Here is a 19,680-nt window from a genome sequence, read left to right as displayed (position 1 = left end):
GATCAGAGCCATCTTCAGCACTAAACACACAGAAAAACTGACAACTCCTGCAGTAAAAATTCATATAAAATATTTCACAAGACTAACATGCACTAATCAGGTGTGTGTGTGTGTGTGTGTGTGTGTGTGTGTGTGTGTGTGTCAAGTTAATGCACCATGCGGGTGAGGTTCTTCTGCAGGTTCTGTATCATCCCTTTAAGATCAGATATCTGCTGAGCGTCATTCTGTCTGTGCTGCACCAATTCAGAGACAGAGTTAACCAGGCCAACCTGCCGGGCTGCACACACACAAAGACACACAAGTATCAGTATCATACAAAACAATAAGTACAATAACTGTATTCACTTATTCATTTATGGATATTTTAAAAGCCTGGTGATAATGTTCATGATCTGAGATTATTACAGGTCCTGATCTGAGACTTAAACCCCCTGTTACGGGTCCTGATCTGAGACTAAACCCCTGTTACGGGTCCTGATCTGAGATTAAACCCCCGTTACGGGTCATGATCTGAGACTAAACCCCATGTTACAGGTCCTGATATATAATACTAAACCCCTGTTACGGGTCCTGATCTGAGATTAAACCCCCGTTACGGGTCCTGATCTGAGATTAAACCCCCGTTACGGGTCCTGATCTGAGATTAAACCCCCGTTACAGGTCGTGATCTGAGACTAAACCCCCGTAACGGGTCCTGATCTGAGATTAAACCCGTTACGGGTCCGGATCTGAGATTAAACCCCCTGTTACGGGTCCTGATCTGACACTAAACCCCTGTTACGGGTCCTGATCTGAGATTAAACCCCCGTTACAGGTCGTGATCTGAGACTAAACCCCTGTTACGGGTCCTGATCTGAGATTAAACCCCCGTTACAGGTCGTGATCTGAGACTAAACCCCCGTTACGGGTCCTGATCTGAGATTAAACCCGTTACGGGTCCTGATCTGAGATTAAACCCCCTGTTACGGGTCCTGATCTGACACTAAACCCCGTTACGGGTCCTGATCTGAGATTAAAACCCCCGTTACAGGTCGTGATCTGAGGACTAAACCCCTGTTACGGGTCCTGATCTGAGATTAAACCCCCGTTTACGGGTCCTGATCTGAGATGAAACCCCTGTTTCTGCCTCTACTCTTCTTAGTAAATGGGTAAAGTTTGGTTCTGCAGTCAGAGTCTTACCTACAAGGATGAGGAGGAGGAGGAGTGTGATGAAGAAGCTGACCGCCACCAGAGGCCACAGCAATCTACTGCCAACAGGCACCTTCTGAAGCCCCACCACTGTGGTCTCATTGGGTGATCCATCTGGTAGACAGCAGGAGTGGTGTGCAGTACAACGTTCCCATTTTGGTGGAGGGGGGGCAGGAGGGCGGGCCGGTCGGCTTCCTGGAGTTTGAGGAAAATCGACGTTGCTATCTGCTGCCTCTGAATGTGTGCAGTTGTTGTGTGTGTGTGTGGTGTGTACACCTTTACGCAGCTGCTCAGAATGTGTTCTATGGCAGGTCATCAATAGAGTTGACGGAATGCCAGTTGAATCTCAGTCAGTTCCCTGTCACTGATCCTCACAAACCACGGTGCTGAAGGAGAGGAAGTCAGCATTCCTGAGAGACACACACACACACACACTTAACACCGAGCACAAAGTCCCCACACGCAGTGTACATCCACTCTCAGATCGTACCTTCAGAGTGTGTCTTCACCAGAGTCATGAGACCGGAGGAGATACTGTCCGGCTGGTGGGTGTGTGGTTCAAAGTTGTGTGTCAGGAAGGTGAATCCTGTTTGTGTTTGCGTTCTGGTGTCTCTCGTGCTGTTGCCTCGCTAGATGTCCCAAGTCTGCACGAGTGACGATCTGCCCCGAAAGCCCCAGGCCAAAAATAGCTGCCCCTGTCTGAGAGAGTGTGTGTGTGTGTGTGTGTGTGTGTGTGTGTGTGGTTATTAATAGTCTACATGAGAAGAGGGGAACAAACTAATTTACAGCAAGAACCCCAGCTCAAGCTCGGAACAAGCAGTAATCGTCCTGTAGATCCCTCTCCAGATCCAGAAGTGATGGTCATTGTGAAACACTGCAGCACAGCACACGGTGACACAGTGAAACGTGTCCTCTGTATTTAACCATCACCCTGACAGGCGCCCGGGGAGCAGTGTGTGGGGACGCTACCTTGACCGATCGTGCAACTCTCCAGTTACGGGCCTGCTTCATTACCCGCTAGGCCACCACTGTTTTTATCTATTAGAAATCCAATAACAGGACGAAGCATTGAAAGGGGAGCCCATCCTCCTCTGGTCACATCTGGATACAGGGCAGAGAAAAGCAGATCAGTCCAGGAACTTCTGGATTTATTTCATTTTGTGTCATGTTGACAGAACCTGGTGTCCTGGGAGAAGGTTCGTTGTGTCATATGTTGTTGAGTTTATTGTGGATAATCCCTCAGAATTCCGAGCAGGTGGTTTTGAATAAACTCTGAAGAACGTCCACATCTTCCCACACATCTAGCACCCTCAGGGTGTTAGGAGATCTGTCTTGTGCGAGATGTAGAACCAGGCCAGGAGGCAGCATGTACAATGGGAATAACAAAGGTCCGAATCCGTAACCCGGAACGTTGTGATCTTCATGTAGATCACTGTCCAGAGCCCATCCCAGGGAGTCCGAGATGCCTTCATATTCCACCTCGCTGTCCAGCTACAGACAGAGAAGCAGCTACTTCAGACAGATGTGGAGGTTCTGATCTGAAATCAGAAGTTTGCGGGTTCAAATCCCGACCCCCCCGTGTGCTGCGCTGCAGTGTTTCACAATAACATCACTTTCACAAGATGAGATGTGTGGTGGCTGCAGAATTTTTATTATTACAGCTTTTCTGCCCTTTCCTGTTTTTATCAATCGATCTCAGTCCATTCGACAGGAGCGTGAACTACATTTCCCAGAAAGCACCGCGGCGCGATACGCGCTCTGATTGGCTGTGACGGGGAGCGGAGTCCGAAAGTAACGCGGAACGACGCGGAGCGGCTGGAACCGGAGCGCGGACTCGGCTGCGGGGACCATGCTGTCCCGACTCTTCTCCAGAGGTCACCGGATCGTGACCCGGGCCCTGACCCCGACCGTGACCCCGTCAACAGCATCCGCAGCGCAGCAGGAGCGACGCGCGTCTACTTCAGAGGTACCGAACAGAACCGAACCGGATCCGGGCGGCCTGTGGCAGACGCCCTTATCCAGAGAGACCACGTTACCATCAACACACTACAGTCTACTCGGGAGAGTTGTGTAAAGTTGTGTAAAGTGTAGTGGAATTGTGTGTGTTGACTTTGAACCTATTTGTTTAAGAGACACTGCTGACTGATGGTCATTAACAGCCTTCAGTTTGACGGTCAAAGGTCATCAACACACACATACACTTCATACTGCCTACCACGAACAAAAATGTGTTACTTCAGTTGTTGGTGTGTGTGTGTGTGTGCGTGCGTGTCAGGCATCTCTGAAGCGGACGCCGCTGTATGAATTCCATGGCGCTCATGGTGGGAAGATGGTGGAGTTTGCCGGGTGGAGCATGGCGGTGCAGTACAGGGACAGCCACATCGTCTCACACACACACACTCGGCAGCGCTGCTCTCTCTTCGACGTGGGCCACATGCTGCAGGTCAGACCGTGTGTGTGTGTGTGTCATGATGGTGCATGGACCCCTATATAATCTGCTGATTCTCACCAGACCAGAGTCCATGGGAAGGACAGAGTGAAGTTCATGGAGAGTCTGGTCGTGGGGGGACGTGGCGGAAACTGAAGGAGAACCAGGTGAGATATGAGAAGATTACATTTACAGCATTTACCAGACGCCCTTATCCAGAGCAACTTATAATCAGTAGTGACAGGGACAGTCCCCCCCTGGACACACTCGGGGTTAAGTGTCTTGGTCAGGGACACAATGGTAGTAAGTGGGATTCGAACCCGGGTCTTCTGGTTCATAGGCGAGTGTGTTACCCACTAGGCTACTGATCTGAGTCCGTCTGTGCAGTCCATCCACCTGCAGCTTCTGCTTCTGCCTGCAGGGGGCGCTCTCTCTCTTCACCAGCAGCAGTGGAGGGATCCTCGATGACCTTATAGTCACTAAAACAGACCAGGGTTACCTGTACGTCGTCTCCAACGCCGGCTGCGCAGAGAAAGACTCCGCCCACATGAAGGTCAGAGCGCGGAACGTCAGATCCAGAGGAGTCGGGTCGGGCGGCAGAACCCACAGTGTCTGTTCTTACAGGAGAGACTGCAGGAGTTCAAAGCTGCCGGTCATGACGTAGATGTGGAGTTCCTGGAGGACAGTCTCATCGCGCTGCAGGGTGAGACGTTCTCCTGAGGGACCTGAACTCAGCTGAACTGGGATTCATGTTCAACAGGGTTTTGGAATCTGATATTTATATAGCAATATCTCACGATATTTTACATGGTGACATTGTATCTATACGGGGACATCAAACATCAATATTGTTGTATAAGGGCCAGTGGTGGCCTAGTGGTTAAGGAAGTGGCCCCGTAATCAGAAGGTTGCCGGTTCAAATCCCGATCCGCCAAGGTGCCACTGAGCACCGTCCCCACACACTGCTCCCCGGGCGCCTGTCATGGTGCCCACTGCTCACTCAGGGTGATGGTTAAATACAGAGGACAAATTTCACTGTGTGCACCGTGTGCTGTGCTGCTGTGTATCACATGTGACAATCACTTCACTTTATAAAAAAAAAAGAAAAGATAAAAGTATAGAAATGTAGTCCACCGGGTGGTGCTGTCGATCAGCAGAGATGGAACTCAGCGTCACACTACAACCTCCACTCCTGTAGGTGGCGCTGTACAGCTGGGGGCTTTTCAGATCGATCGCAGAATCTTGTATTTCAGCTGTTTTTACATTTTCACTGTACTGTAGAGTATCGCAATATATCGTGATATAGTCGTATTGTGATACGTATCATATCCTTGCCAATACACACCCCTACAATCTGATGTGTGTGTGTGGTTCCAGGACCCTCCATGGTCCGTGTTCTGCAGCCAGGCGTGTGTGATGACCTCGGGAAACTGACCTTCATGACCTCTGTCCTGACCCCAGTTTTCGGCATTGCGGGCTGCAGGGTCACCCGGTGTGGGTACACGGGAGAAGACGGCGTGGAGGTGTGTGTGTGTGTGTGTGTTTTGTAGGGTGCGTGTATTGCAGCTGTGTCTTGACTCGTGTGTTCTGGTCTCAGATCTCCGTTCCGTCCAAGGCTGTGGTCTCCCTGACTGAGAAGCTGTTGGCCAACAGCGAGGTCCGGCTGGCAGGGCTGGGCGCTCGGGACAGTCTGAGGCTGGAGGCGGGTCTCTGTCTCTATGGTAACGACATTGATGAAACAACCACACCTGTGGAAGCCGGTCTGGTGTGGACTATAGGTGGGTTTTAACACACACACGTCCAGGGTATTCTGGGTATTCTAAATGGCTTCTGTGAACACGGTGTGTGTGTGTGTGTGTGTGTGTGCGCGCGTATGAATCCATAGGGAAGCGTCGACGGCTACAGAGAGACTTTCCAGGTGCCGATGTCGTCGTTCCTCAGATTAAAGAGAAGACTCAGAGGAAGCGGGTGGGGCTGATCTCTGCAGGACCTCCTGCCAGACAGCACACGCCCATCCTCGCGCCCGGCGGCCAGATTATCGGTAAATTAATCGGAAATCACCGTCCTGGTGAAATGGGAACAGTTAGCTGAGATATCTCATGCTCTCACCATCACCGAAGCTGGCCGGTGGGTTCATGTTCCACAGTTCTTCACGTGTTCTCCTGTTCCAGGTGAGGTCACCAGTGGATGCCCCTCCCCCTGTCTAAAGCAGAACATCGCCATGGGTTACGTAGAGACTTGCATTCAGTAAGGTTGGCACAGCCCTGCAGGTGGAGGTGAGGAAGAAGGCCGTGCCAGCACTGGTCAGCAAAATGCCCTTTGTGCCCACAAAATACTATACTGGTCAGTAGATCCACCCGAGTGGTCGGTCTCATCTGACCAGTCCGCCACACGGAACGTCCCTTCTCAGGTTTGATCTGAAGATGCTATCTGTCCTCTGGACCTTTTCTTTTTGTGATTGTGTGTGTGTGTGGTATTGCATGTAGTAGAAGACTGCGTGTTGGATCTCCATCAGCAGGTCTGAGCAGAATTCTAATGCAGTCACCCTGCGCGCGATTACTAATCATTCCCCTCGGCAGCATGTAACCCTGCTCAGCACCCATAGGTGCATTCAGTACCATGATAGTGTTTTTTGCGAATATTGTGAGATCGTGATCTTAACACGATAATTTGCATGAAATTATTACGCTCCTTAAAATGCATTAAATTGTGACCAAAATTAACATTTTAATGTTCCTTACTTATTTACAAAGTTTGGGTTTCCTACGACATTAATTGATTAATTCTATCTGACACTGTTAATAAATTTGTAGAGTTGTATTAAATTAACATTTTAATAAAAGTTTTTTTTATAAATGGAAACTTGTGAAGCGTGTTCGTGTTTTCTTTTCGCGGTTCGCAGCAGATGCGCGAAAAGGATTGTGGGAGTTGCAGTTGAATAATCTGCACGGTGGACGCTGACGTCGCGTTGCAACACTACATTACCCATAAACCCGTTCGCGGGGCATTGACCACATCTCCCAGAGTGCAGCGCGCGTCGGGGCGGTTAGAGGGAAGATGGTGGAAAGTGCAGCAGGAGCGGCAGCAGCAACGTGGACGAGACGCAGCGGCGACATTTTCCAGCGACGTGTCCCGTCCGGGGACAAACACAGATAATACACGCCTCCGCCGGAGGGCCGCCATGCCGCGGAGTAAGAAGGGGAGACGTGCGGGGCCGAGTAAAGGTAAAAGACTGTGGACGGTGTGCCCAAATTAGGCGCCGGCGTGACCTATGACCCCGGAGATGCAGATTATAATCCATATTCATCCCCCGTCGTGCGCCCTGAAAGGTCAAACTGTGTCCGGGGTATTTTAGCGCGGTTCCATGCGGACATGACTGACAATGACCATGTGCTCGCGGCCCGTGGCGTGGTGACGTCACGACCATACGTTACGTACAGCTCGCCTCTGCGTCAGGAAGACGCTCACCTTTAACCTCCGCAGTCCATCACCTGGCGGCTCATACTGACGCTCCGCCCCCTGTTCCACCCACTTTTCCCTGGCCATGTGAAGCCCCGGCCTCTTCATGCTTCCCATTGGCTCTTTTTGTGACTTGTGTGTGTGTGAGAGAGTTCGTGTTATTTACACCGTGTCCCTGGGAGGTTGGGCTGAACTTTCCCCCCACATGTGACGTGGTCCTGCTCTCTCTCAGCCAGGAGCGGGGTGAAGGGCGAGTCGGGGTGTCAGCGACGATGACCTGGCCTCTGATGTCCTGAGTCACTGCAGCAGCGCCAGCGAGGCCACCTCAGTACAGGACGAAGGTACCAAACGCTCAGTCCACAACGTGTCACCGTCGTGTGTAAGATGGCGGATTTTAAACGTGTGTGTATGTGTGTGTGTAGCAGCGGAGGTGGTGGATGAACAGACCGCCCAGGAAGAGACGGAGGACAAACTGAAGCAGAGCATCGATGATCTGGCCGATAAGAGGTGACCGCAGCAGGATTTGCTCTGTGCTGATGTTGGGAGGGGTCGTACGACCTCTGACCCCTGTGTGTGTGTGTGTCAGTGTGAAGGTGCGTGTGTGTGCGCTGGAGAGCTTGCGACAGGCCTTTTCGTCCCGCCTGCTGACGGACTTCCTGCTGGAGAGACACTTCACGGTGGGCGACTGCCTGGAGCGCAGCCTGAGGAAGGGTACGTCACCGTAGCAACCGAGAAGCGCTGGGATGTGGGCGGAGCTTGGTGTAACGCCTGTGTGTTTGCGCTCGCAGGCGGAGGGGCGGAGCAGGCCGCTGCAGCGACGCTCTGCTCTCTGTTGTGTGTCCAGGTCGGGGGCGGGGCAGAAGGGGAGAAGGACTTTAAGACGATTGGCCCCGTCCTCGGTTCCATCCTGATTGACAGCTGTGCCAACCTGTCGGCGCGCCGGAGTGTGAGTGTGTTCTCTGGTCGTGGTGTTGTGGGAGGAGCTGTGGTGTTGTGGGAGGGGCAGTGGTGTTGTGGGAGGAGCTGTGGTGTTGTGGGAGGAGCTGTGGTGTTGTGGGAGGAGCTGTGGTGTTGTGGGAGGAGCTGTGGTGTTGTGGGAGGAGCTGTGGTGTTGTGGGAGGAGCTGTGGTGTTGTGGGAGGAGCTGTGGTGTTGTGGGAGGAGCTGTGGTGTTGTGGGAGGAGCTGTGGTGTTGTGGGAGGGGCAGTGGTGTTGTGGGAGGAGCTGTGGTGTTGTGGGAAAAGTGACCCAGTGACTTGAAAGCACGTTGTAAGTCGCTCTGGATAAGGGCGTCTGCCAAATGCCGTAAATGTAAATGTAAATGGAGGCGGTGACGACACGTTCCTCGTCTGTTCCTCAGTGTGCTCGTGCGCTCGGGATGTGCTGCTACGTCTCCGCTGCAGAAGATGCCGAGGTGAGGCGCCTGCACGAGTGTGTGTGAGCGAGTTCGACTGTGTGTGTGTGTGTGTGTGTGTGTGTGACTGTCTCTGTCTCTGCAGGACCTGCTGAAGGCTCTGGCGCAGCTGGAGGGCGTGTTCAGCTCCGCCTACCCTCTGGTGGGCGGGGCTCTCCCCACGGTGCAGGCCGGGACGCCCCCGCTGCACACGGCGGCCCTGCAGGCCTGGGCGCTGCTCACCACCCTCTGTCCATCAAGTCACCTGAGCACCATCGTGCAGCAGTGAGACCAATACACGTTCATTATGGGATGGATGCAGCAGGTGGTTCTGGGTAGATAGATACTCTCTCTCTCTCTCTCCACAGTCATCTTCCTCGTCTACAGGCGTGTTTGGAGAGCTCGGACGTCCATTTCCGGATTGCCGTGGGGGAGACCATCGCTCTCCTGTACGAGATGGGGCGGGACATCGACCAGGTCACCGCCATGTTTCTTAAAACACGTTTTCTTCGTTTACATTTACGCCATTTACCAGACGTCCTTATCCAGAGCGACTTACAATCAGTAGTTACAGGGACAGTCCCCCCCCTCAGGGTTAAGTGTCCTGCTCAGGGACACCATGGTAGTAAGTGGGGTTTGAACCCACTAGGCTACTACTACCCTCAACCATCTTCACAAGTAGTAGATGGAGGTGTGAACCTTCACTGGATTAATCACGACTAATCACATCATTCATCACGATTAATCGTCTACAGAATCGACCGCGGCTGCATCGCGATGCGTCTGTTATTATCGGGGTTGTGTCTGTGTTTGCAGGATTACGAGTATGAAAACCGCGACGCTCTGTGTGAAGCTCTGAAGGGTTTGGCGACGGACGGAAATAAACATCGGGCGAAAAACGACCGCAGAAAGCAGCGCTCCATCTTCAGAGAAGTTCTTCACTACATTGAGGTCTGAGGAACCGCCTCGCGTCCACCAGCCGCTCCGCTCTTCTCGTTCTGACCGTCCGTCCGCCTGTCTGTGTGTCCAGAACGAGGACTTCTCCGAGGAGAGGGTTCGCTTCGGGGCGGAGGTCCTCTACATCGACTGCTGGGTGCGGAGGAGGATCTACGAGGCCTTCAAAGACGTGCTGGAGTCGGGGACGCTGCACCATCTGCAGGTGACGTGTCCTGATTAAACGTCCCGGTGACGTTTTTCCGTAGTTTTCACGTGTGTGTTCACCCCCGCAGTGGAACCCCCTCCTGAGGGATGTTTTTGGTCTGGGTTCCCCCCTCATTCTCGACACCTCGGTCAAATCCAGCAAAATTTCACGCGTAGAGCGGGTGAGTGCACACTTGACCTTTCACCTTTGGCCCCTGCCTCTCCGCCCGTTTCACCCGGTTCCTTCCCCCCCCGCCAGCATTTATTCAACGCGGCGGCTTTCAAAGCCCGAACAAAACTACGGAACAAAGTGAGGGACAAACGAGCGGACGTGATGTGACGTCAGGCCACGCCCACCGACAGGGCCCCGCCCACCGACGCATCCCCTCCTCCACTGACTTGAAAGACTGCCAAACCAGGGACTTCATGAACAATGCAAAGAAGTGTGTGTGTGGAGTGTGTGTGTGTGTGTGTGTGTGTGTGTGTGTGTGTGCTTTTATTTACCATCATGGAATTAAACCATTAATAAGAGGAAGTTTTTTAACTCTAAAGTTTGTATAAAGTGTAAAACTTCTCCAGCGTTTGGGAGGAAATGTTTATTTATTACAAACTGCAGAAACTTTTACAGAAAATCACAGAACGTGCCGGAATACGCATTGTGTGTGTGTGGGAGAGAGAGAGAGAGAGAGACTGCTGCGGTCCTGGGTTCGCTTCAGTCTACTGGACAGTGACAGAAATAAAGTGAAATAAAGGATGAGAATAAATTGAACTTTTTTGTTTTTGTGTGTGAGATGAAATGACCAGTAGGTGGCGCAGCTCATGCTGTTCTGATATTAGGCTCAGGCGGCCTTGGTGGTGGTGGGGGGGGGGTGGTTGCTTTAGGGCTTTAGAGGGATGGCGGAGATGTTTGAGGGGTTACTGAGTGATTTGGGGTGTTGAGGGAGTTTGGGGGTCGGAGGTCGGTGGGTTAATGGAGACGCTGTTTGTTGGTCGAGTTCTTCATGCAGAGAAACGCCTGGAAATAATTAGAGTTTGTGCTGCATGAGGGACGGACAAACAGACCAGAAATGGAGTCTTTCACACACACACACACACACACACACACGAGTACATGTGTGTTAAAAACCAGTCATCACAGCTGTGTGTGTGTTGAGACGTTAACTCTCGTAAGTGGGGGATGTGATGTGCCAGGCTGAACACCAACCGAGCTTTCAACAAGTGGTGTGTGTGTGTGTGTGTGTGTTCTCGTTATCTGTGCTTATTCTGAGGATTTAAAAGATTCTGCTGTTTATTTATTATTCCATCAGCAGAACAGGCTCCTCCTACTCAGAGAAATGAATTGAAATAAAAATGAAACTCAAACCCGGAGTGTTTTAATGTTGCTTTGTGAAGAGCGTTCCCAGCTCAGAGGTCACGTCCATCACCAGACATCTGCAGAACCCCGCAGAACCCACACCACCCAGCAGCAGACCAGAGACATGGTGGGGGGTGTCTGGTTTCCTGCTGGTTCTGCTGGGTTCCAGTTTGTAGGATCAGATATTTGACTTTTTTTGAGCTCCTAGAAGAACCTGACAGCAGGGGTGTGTGTGTCTTTATGTGCATGTACACACTGATACACACTCACCACTCCTCTGAAACCGAAGGGAGTAGCAGAGCAGACAAAAGTATAAAGGACAGCGGCAGGATATAATGGACAGAAGATAGAAGGAGAGAAGGCTGGGTGGTGGAGGAACCGTTAATAAAGACTTCAAATAAAAACATCGAGCAGCAATTCATCATTTAGACAGATTAATGCAGACATGAGCTCACAATTCATCACATTTACAGCTGACTGCTGTTTTGTATTGTTTTGTGTTTTTTTGTTGTGATTTTGTCTGGTGTTTGGTATTGTTTTGTGTTGTGATTTTGTCTGGTGTTTGGTATTGTTTTGTGTTGTGATTTTGTCTGGTGTTTGGTATTGTTTTGTGTTGTGATTTTGTCTGGTGTTTGGTATTGTTTTGTGGTTTATGTTGTGGTTTTGTCTGGTGTTTGGTATTGTTTTGTGTTTTTTTGTTGTGATTTTGTCTGGTGTTTGGTATTGTTTTGTGTTGTGATTTTGTCTGGTGTTTGGTATTGTTTTGTGTTGTGATTTTGTCTGGTGTTTGGTATTGTTTTGTGGTTTATGTTGTGGTTTTGTCTGGTGTTTGGTATTGGTTTGTGTTGTGGTTTTGTCTGGTGGTTGGTATTGTTTTGTGTTGTGATTTTGTCTGGTGTTTGGTATTGTTTTGGGTTGTGATTTTGTCTGGTGTTTGGTATTGTTTTGTGTTGTGATTTTGTCTGGTGTTTGGTATTGTTTTGTGGTTTTTGTTGTGATTTTGTCTGGTGTTTGGTATTGTTTTGTGTTGTGGTTTTGTCTGGTGGTTGGTATTGTTTTGTGTTGTGATTTTGTCTGGTGTTTGGTATTGTTTTGTGTTGTGATTTTGTCTGGTGTTTGGTATTGTTTTGTGATTTTGTCTGGTGTTTGGTATTGTTTTGTGGTTTATGTTGTGATTTTGTCTGGTGTTTGGTATTGTTTTGTGTTGTGGTTTTGTCTGGTGGTTGGTATTGTTTTGTGTTGTGATTTTGTCTGGTGTTTGGTATTGTTTTGTGTTGTGATTTTGTCTGGTGTTTGGTATTGTTTTGTGGTTTATGTTGTGATTTTGTCTGGTGGTTGGTATTGTTTTGTGTTGTGATTTTGTCTGGTGTTTGGTATTGTTTTGTGTTGTGATTTTGTCTGGTGTTGGTATTGTTTTGGTGTTTATGTTGTGGTTTGTCTGGTGTTTGGTATTGTTTTGTGTTGTGGTTTGTCTGGTGTTTGGTATTGTTTTGTGGTTTATGTTGTGGTTTTGTCTGGTGTTTGGTATTGTTTTGTGTTGTGATTTTGTCTGGTGTTTGGTATTGTTTTGTGGTTTATGTTGTGGTTTTGTCTGGTGTTTGGTATTGTTTTGTGTTGTGGTTTTGTCTGGTGTTTGGTATTGTTTTGTGTTGTATTGTGGTTTCTATATTGCTTATATTCTGTAACTATCACACATCCACCAATGCACTTATAAATGAACAACTCAATGTTGGCACATGTGCTTTATATGTCACATTAGTTCTATGTTATTGTTGTGAGTATTTGGTCAATTTATTGTGTTGTGATGTTGATTGTTCTCTCTGTCGGTGTAGATGGTTTTGAGGTAAGTATTTGATTGTGTGTTGTACATTGGGGTGTTGTGTGTGGGATTGTGCTTGTTGTGTATGGAACACACACAGACACACACACAGACACTGCTCCTCCCCTGGGATACGGCTTTGAAAGAGATGGGCCCCACTCCATTCAGCCTTTGTGTGTGGAATTCCTCTGTGTGTTGTGTGTTTTATAAATCTGTGTTTTGTGTGCGTGTGTGTCCTTTGTGTGTAAAGCAGCAGACACGAGAAACTAGTGAACAAGAAAGAGTGAAAAAGCCTGTGTGTGTATTTCCTGTAGTGACTGTTTCTGATCATTTCTGCTAATTACACACACACACACACACACACACACCTGATTTGTCTGGGTGATTTATTGTGCCTTTACTTTTGAGAGTGTGTGTGTGTGTGTGTGTAGAAGGACAGCTGATGGTTTTCACACCTTCTCTCTATTGGTCTGTCTCTGTCTGACACTGATTTGTACAGAGGTCATGACCTTTGACCTTGGAATTGTTGAACTTGTTTTCTGACACTGAACAGTGAACAGTGGTGGTGCCCCTGGTACACACCCAGCCCACCCCTCCACACTGTAACACACTCATTATGTCATGGTTTCCATGGCAACAACACCTACAGCATCACAAACATTCAATCAGCAAGAACAATGAGCAGAGACGCTTCAGAGCCGCTTCCAGTGGAGATCCAGGAGAAGATGAAAGTGTGAAGTGAAGTGATTGTCACACGGTGACACGGTGAAACGTGTCCTCTGTATTTAACCATCACCCTTGGTGACAGTGGGCACCATGACAGGCGCCCGGGAGCAGCGTGTGGGGACGGGACCTTCATCAAGGGGACCTCAGTGGAACCTTGCTGGCTCAGGATTCGAACCCGCCCTAAAATTAGGATCTTCAAAAACTGAGCGTATTCAAGAGTTTATTTGTAATTCATCACAGGCTCACATTGACCATGACCTTTGACCCTGAGCTGCTCCTGGGGTTTAAACCTGGTGAACGTACGTAGGAAAATGAAAGACCATGTAGATTTAGGATTGGAAAAGTTCTGTTACTCAGAGGAGAACAACACTGAATACAAACTCTGGGGGTCTGATTGTGTTGCCTGCTGTGGATTTGTGTAATGAGGAGGTGATGAGCGATGTGTGTGTGTGTGTGTGTGTGTGTGTGTGTGAGAGCTGCTTTATGGTGGGGGGTTTCACCTCTGCCTCTTCTGATTTTCTTGAATGTCACACGCTGAAACTTCTCACACACACACACACACACACACACACACACACATTCTGGATTCTGGATGTGGGACATTTTCCTCACTGTTCTTCGGCTCTTTATTCACTTCTTCATTCTTCTCTGGGCTTCCTGAAGCCTCCGCTTGTCATTCAGATGCTCCATTCAGTCGTGAAGAGCAAACAGCAGAATGCAGACGCGCACACACACACACACACACACACACACACAGAATGCAGGAGAATGTAAGGCTCTCTGATGATTTATTGTGGTCAGTTTTCTCAACCCGCTTACATTGTTTGTCCTCTTACACACACACACACACACACACGGGAGATGAAATTTCAGACCGCTGTTCCACTCTATCGTGTTGAGAGACTTCTAAATGTCTTCATATGGCATGTTCTACAGACGTGTGCACATTTCTGCCATTGTTAATCCCGCTGAGCTCTGTCACAAGAACCGAGAAGATCAGAAAAAGGACAGTAACATGCACACCATTCAGAATTGCTGTGTTTGAGGTCAAGCATTTGACCTCATATGAAACGTCCCCATGAGGTTTTCTCTCCTTCCTGAAGACACACACACATGGCTAACACCTGTGTGGCCACGTGCCTCTCCTCCCCAGTTCATCATCTCTCCAGTCAGCTCCTCCATGGTCCATGATCTCCAGTTTCTGCTCTTCTGAACCGTGTTGGGCTGCTCACGTCCCATGATGCTCTGCTGTTCTCTGATTGATGTTGCCTGAAGTATCTGAAGTGAGTGTTGATACCAGATGGGCTGTTCTGGGCAGGATCGGAACCTTTTAATTATACACTCTCATTGTGTGTGTGTGTGTGTGTGTGTGTGTGTTCATTTGTGTTGTTTTAATATGAACTTGTGTTGGATAATAAAACGTCAGGAGTGCAGGTTCTCACGTTCCTCTGTAAAAACACTCCAGCTCTTTTCTGAGGAACCGTGTGGGTTCTGCTCAGGGCCACTTGAGTCTGAAAGCGTCCTCACAACTACAACAAAAGGACTGTTTTCTTTTCTTTAGATGCATACGGGACGAAATCAGTTCTGGCCACCGGTGGTGTGAACGGCAGCAGAGGGGATCATGGGATGCATGTTTGAGGGGATGTTGTCATGGCGACAGATTTGTCTTCACAGCAGGAGCCTGTCCTCAAACAAAGGGCAGCTTCAGATGGTGATGAGTGAGGTGTGTGTGTGTTTGATGGAGGGATTAGTGCGAGAGACCCTGTGAAGCTCATATCCGTCGTGGTCTCCTCCACAAGTCCATCTTCACTGCTGAGGAATTCCACTGACACGCACGCCATGCACATCCTGGCCTGAAAGGACGTTCAAGTTCTGTAGTTCAGTCAGAAAAAAGATGCTGAATGATCCAAACTGTGGGACCGCTGATGTCCCACGTTTTCCAGGTTGGCTGCTGACTAGTTGAGATGTAATATCTTCTCTGTAGTCCTGCTGCATCTCACACACCTCCTCACACCCACTACTTAAGGTGGAATAATAATGGGCACCTGTCATGGTGCCCACTGCCCTCCAAGGGTGGCGGTTAAATACAGAGGACGCGTTTCACAGTGACACCGTGTGCTGCACTGCAGGGTCCACTCCACACCCAGGTTCTTGGTCCTCTCAGTCAGAGTCTTTGGAACATGGTTCCTTCATCCGGGTTCCTGGTCCCCTCAGTCAGAGCCTTTGGAACGTCACCGCCACTGTTTCACTCCCAGGTTCCTGGTCCTCTCAGTCGGAGCCTTTGGAACATTGTTCCTACACCCAGGTTCCTGGTCCCCTCAGTCAGAGCCTTTGGAACATGGTTCCTTCATCCGGGTTCCTGGTCCCCTCAGTCAGAACCTTTGGAACGTCACCGCCACTGTTTCACTCCCAGGTTCCTGGTCCTCTCAGTCGGAGCCTTTGGAACATTGTTCCTACACCCAGGTTCCTGGTCCCCTCAGTCAGAACCTTTGGAACGTCACCGCCACTGTTTCACTCCCAGGTTCCTGGTCCCCTCAGTCAGAGCCTTTGGAACGTCACCGCCACTGTTTCACTCCCAGGTTCCTGGTCCCCTCAGTCAGAGCCTTTGGAACATGGTTCCTTCATCCGGGTTCCTGGTCCCCTCAGTCAGAACCTTTGGAACGTCACCGCCACTGTTTCACTTCCGGGTTCCTGGTCCCCTCAGTCAGAGCCTTTGGAGCATGGTTCCTTCATCCGGGTTCCTGGTCCCCTCAGTCAGAACCTTTGGAACGTCACCGCCACTGTTTCACTCCCAGGTTCCTGGTCCTCTCAGTCGGAGCCTTTGGAACATTGTTCCTACACCCAGGTTCCTGGTCCCCTCAGTCAGAACCTTTGGAACGTCACCGCCACTGTTTCACTCCCAGGTTCCTGGTCCTCTCAGTCGGAGCCTTTGGAACATTGTTCCTACACCCAGGTTCCTGGTCCCCTCAGTCAGAGCCTTTGGAACATGGTTCCTTCATCCGGGTTCCTGGTCCCCTCAGTCAGAACCTTTGGAACGTCACCGCCACTGTTTCACTCCCAGGTTCCTGGTCCTCTCAGTCGGAGCCTTTGGAACATTGTTCCTACACCCAGGTTCCTGGTCCCCTCAGTCAGAACCTTTGGAACGTCACCGCCACTGTTTCACTCCCAGGTTCCTGGTCCTCTCAGTCGGAGCCTTTGGAACATTGTTCCTACACCCAGGTTCCTGGTCCCCTCAATCAGAACCTTTGGAACGTCACCGCCACTGTTTCACTCCCAGGTTCCTGGTCCTCTCAGTCGGAGCCTTTGGAACATTGTTCCTACACCCAGGTTCCTGGTCCCCTCAGTCAGAACCTTTGGAACGTCACCGCCACTGTTTCACTCCCAGGTTCCTGGTCCTCTCAGTCGGAGCCTTTGGAACATTGTTCCTACACCCAGGTTCCTGGTCCCCTCAGTCAGAGCCTTTGGAACATGGTTCCTTCATCCGGGTTCCTGGTCCCCTCAGTCAGAACCTTTGGAACGTCACCGCCACTGTTTCACTCCCAGGTTCCTGGTCCTCTCAGTCGGAGCCTTTGGAACATTGTTCCTACACCCAGGTTCCTGGTCCCCTCAGTCAGAGCCTTTGGAACGTCACCGCCACTGTTTCACTCCCGGGTTCCTGGTCCTCTCAGTCAGAGCCTTTGGAACATCATTCCACACCCGGGTTCCTGGTCCCTTGAGTCAGAGCCATTGGTACGTCGGCGCTGCTGTTTCACACCCAGGTTCCTGCTCTTCTCCAGTGTGGCCTAGCGGGAAATGAAGTGGACCCGTGGTAGAAGGTTGAAATGGGGACACTCCACGTGTTTCACCTTTGGTCATGGACCAGCCAGAAAACAACTGTATGTCACTTGGTGATGTACAAGGCTAAGATGTTTTCCAAACAAGTGTCCTTGTCCAGGCCCCTGTGACGAAGCTGGCGTGATCCTGCTTTCCCACAGTCCCCCCCATGGCCATGGTAAATAAACTTGGATTCAATTGACTTCCTTTATTGCAGCTCCCCAGACGGGAAATTGCCCACCACACCGTAATCAGAAGGTTGTGGGTTTGAGTCCCACAACCATTGGAACGTTGCCGCCGCCGTTCCACACCCGGGTTCCTGGTCCTCTCAATCAGAGTCATTAGAACATGACTGAGCAGTAGAGTGTGTGTAGTGTGCAGAATGTGGAGACCCCTGTGTCATGACGGGTGGAGCCCAGCGTTGCTTTCAGCAGGTAGGTTGGTCTTCATCTTTCCATCATCGTCCTCCTCTTCTTCTCAGGTAACTCAACCCGCTGGAGATACGTCTGTGGTTTTAACCTCCTGACCCCCTGACCCCAGTTCGGACTGATATGCAGCAGTGGCTGCTGGGACTTGAGTGTGTGTGTGTATTACTGGATTTGGAGCAGCTCCTCAGGGAGTCTGACCTCCAGCTTGTGTGTGTTTGGGAGGGTAAGTGGAGGTAATTGTTGGGCTTTTTGTAACCATCTGTTCTGTGTGTGTGTGTATGGATCATTGGGGACTCATTTTACAAGAGTCACCTAGAAGGATTAGATGCAGGCGCCACATGGAAATGGGAATTTAGCCAGGAGTGTTAGTGTTAGTGTGTGTGTGCGTGAGTGCATGAGTGTGTGTGTGTGTGTGTGTGTGTGTGTGTGTGCATGAGTGTGTGTGTTTGTTCCAGGGGGCAGTATGGCCGAGACTCTGACAGGAAACAGACCTGAAGCAGTTAAGAATATAGAAAACACACACACTATGCGTGTAATTTATTATTTTTTTGTCACAGGGTGTTACACAATTACTAAAATGTGTGTGTACACGCTTGTGTGTGTGTTTACTGAGATTGTAGGCTGTTGGAAGACGTGCTGGGTGGAGTGAAGCTGGACCGAAGGAGGAATGAAGACATTCGACAGCCTGTGGGGTGAACGAGAATGAATAACACATGTTGTCCTCTCTCTCTCTCTCTGTGTGTGTGTAACGTGAACTTCTACAGCAGGTTTGAAGTAAGTGTGGAGTAGGAGCTGTGTGGAGTTCGGGCGAGTAGAGTCAGTGCAGCAGGGAGTGGAGGTGAGAAGAACCTGGAGCTTCCTGCAGCAGGGAGAAGTAGGCGATAGAAGTAAAGAAGAACACAGTAGAACCCCGAAACCATCTGCAGAACCCCTTCCTCCTTCCTTGCTGGTTTCAGCAGATATGGATCAGTGTTCACTCATCCTGTTCTTCCTCTTTTGGGAGGTTCTAAAAAGGTTCTTTATAACCAATGTTGTGTTGCATTTAAGAAGAATGGAATGTAAAATATGGGTGAACAGAGATGTATTGAGATGTTTGTGTGAACCTTTCTCTGGCTTGTGTGGAGGGTGGTGCAGGCTGAGATGGAGGAGGAGTAGCAGAGCTTTGAGTTTCAACAGACACCAGCAGTGGAGACCAGAGAACACAAAGAACACACAGAACCTTCATTCTTAGAAGCTGCCACTGCCGTTCCACTGTTCTACTGTCTGAACAGAAGCCAGATTCTGAAGCTGAGCTCCGTGGTTCCAGGTTTCTGCTCCAGCTGCAGGTTGAATTTCTCCTGAGGTCCGGGTTACTTTGGTGTGTACAAGGTCCCTGGTATGACTGTCTTGTAATAAAGTGTGTGTGTGTATGTGAATGTATGTGTGTGTATGTGTGTGTGTATGTATGTGAAAGTGTGTATGTTTGTGTGTATGTGAATGTGTGTATGTGCGTATGTGAATGTGAGTGTGTGTGTGTGTGTTTGTGTGTATGTGTGTGTGTGAATGTGTGTGTGTGTATGTATGTATGTGAATGTGTGTATGTGTATGTGTATGTGTATGTGCGTATGGGAATGTGAGTGTGTGTGTGTGTGTGTGAGCCGCGGACGCACATTCCTCCTGATCAGGGAGAACCTGATGAATATTTTCTCTGTTCCTCCCAGGATGTTAAAGTGCTGATGAAGAGTTGTGCACCTCACAGACACACAATGAAACACAACCACAAAACGGCCGAAGTCGTCTTGTAAAAATGCATCATTTGTTTGCAACGTTTGTGTGGAACTTTGTACTGGGTGGTGCAGCAGGGTTGATATGGGATTTTTGTGTGTGTGTGTGTGTGTGTGTGTGTGGTCTAAAAAGAGTGTGTATGCAGACACTAACCAAATGGCCACACACA

The 19,680-nt window shown here is 49.8% G+C and overlaps 1 protein-coding gene and 1 pseudogene across 1 annotated transcript; both read left to right on the top strand.

Moving 5' to 3' along the window:
* The first annotated feature begins 1,534 nt into the window (after window positions 1-1,534).
* On the top strand, window positions 1,535-6,478 carry LOC114776536 (aminomethyltransferase, mitochondrial-like; annotated as a pseudogene).
* A 184-nt stretch (window positions 6,479-6,662) lies between these two features.
* LOC114776529 (interferon-related developmental regulator 2-like) lies at window positions 6,663-10,376 on the top strand. Its single transcript, XM_028966815.1, is given in 13 exon segments — window positions 6,663-6,850; window positions 7,312-7,333; window positions 7,335-7,416; window positions 7,498-7,582; window positions 7,662-7,786; window positions 7,864-8,021; window positions 8,435-8,488; window positions 8,574-8,752; window positions 8,836-8,944; window positions 9,284-9,418; window positions 9,498-9,626; window positions 9,697-9,789; window positions 9,867-10,376. Coding segments are annotated over 13 exon segments (1,305 nt in total). The 5' UTR covers window positions 6,663-6,797; the 3' UTR covers window positions 9,948-10,376.
* The last annotated feature ends 9,304 nt before the right edge of the window (window positions 10,377-19,680 follow it).

Source organism: Denticeps clupeoides, unplaced genomic scaffold (genome assembly GCF_900700375.1).
Source record: "Denticeps clupeoides unplaced genomic scaffold, fDenClu1.1, whole genome shotgun sequence".
In the NCBI taxonomy this organism is placed as follows: Eukaryota; Metazoa; Chordata; class Actinopteri; order Clupeiformes; family Denticipitidae; genus Denticeps; species Denticeps clupeoides.
Note: the sequence above shows the minus strand (reverse complement) of the source record. Positions and strands in the feature narration are given on the sequence as shown.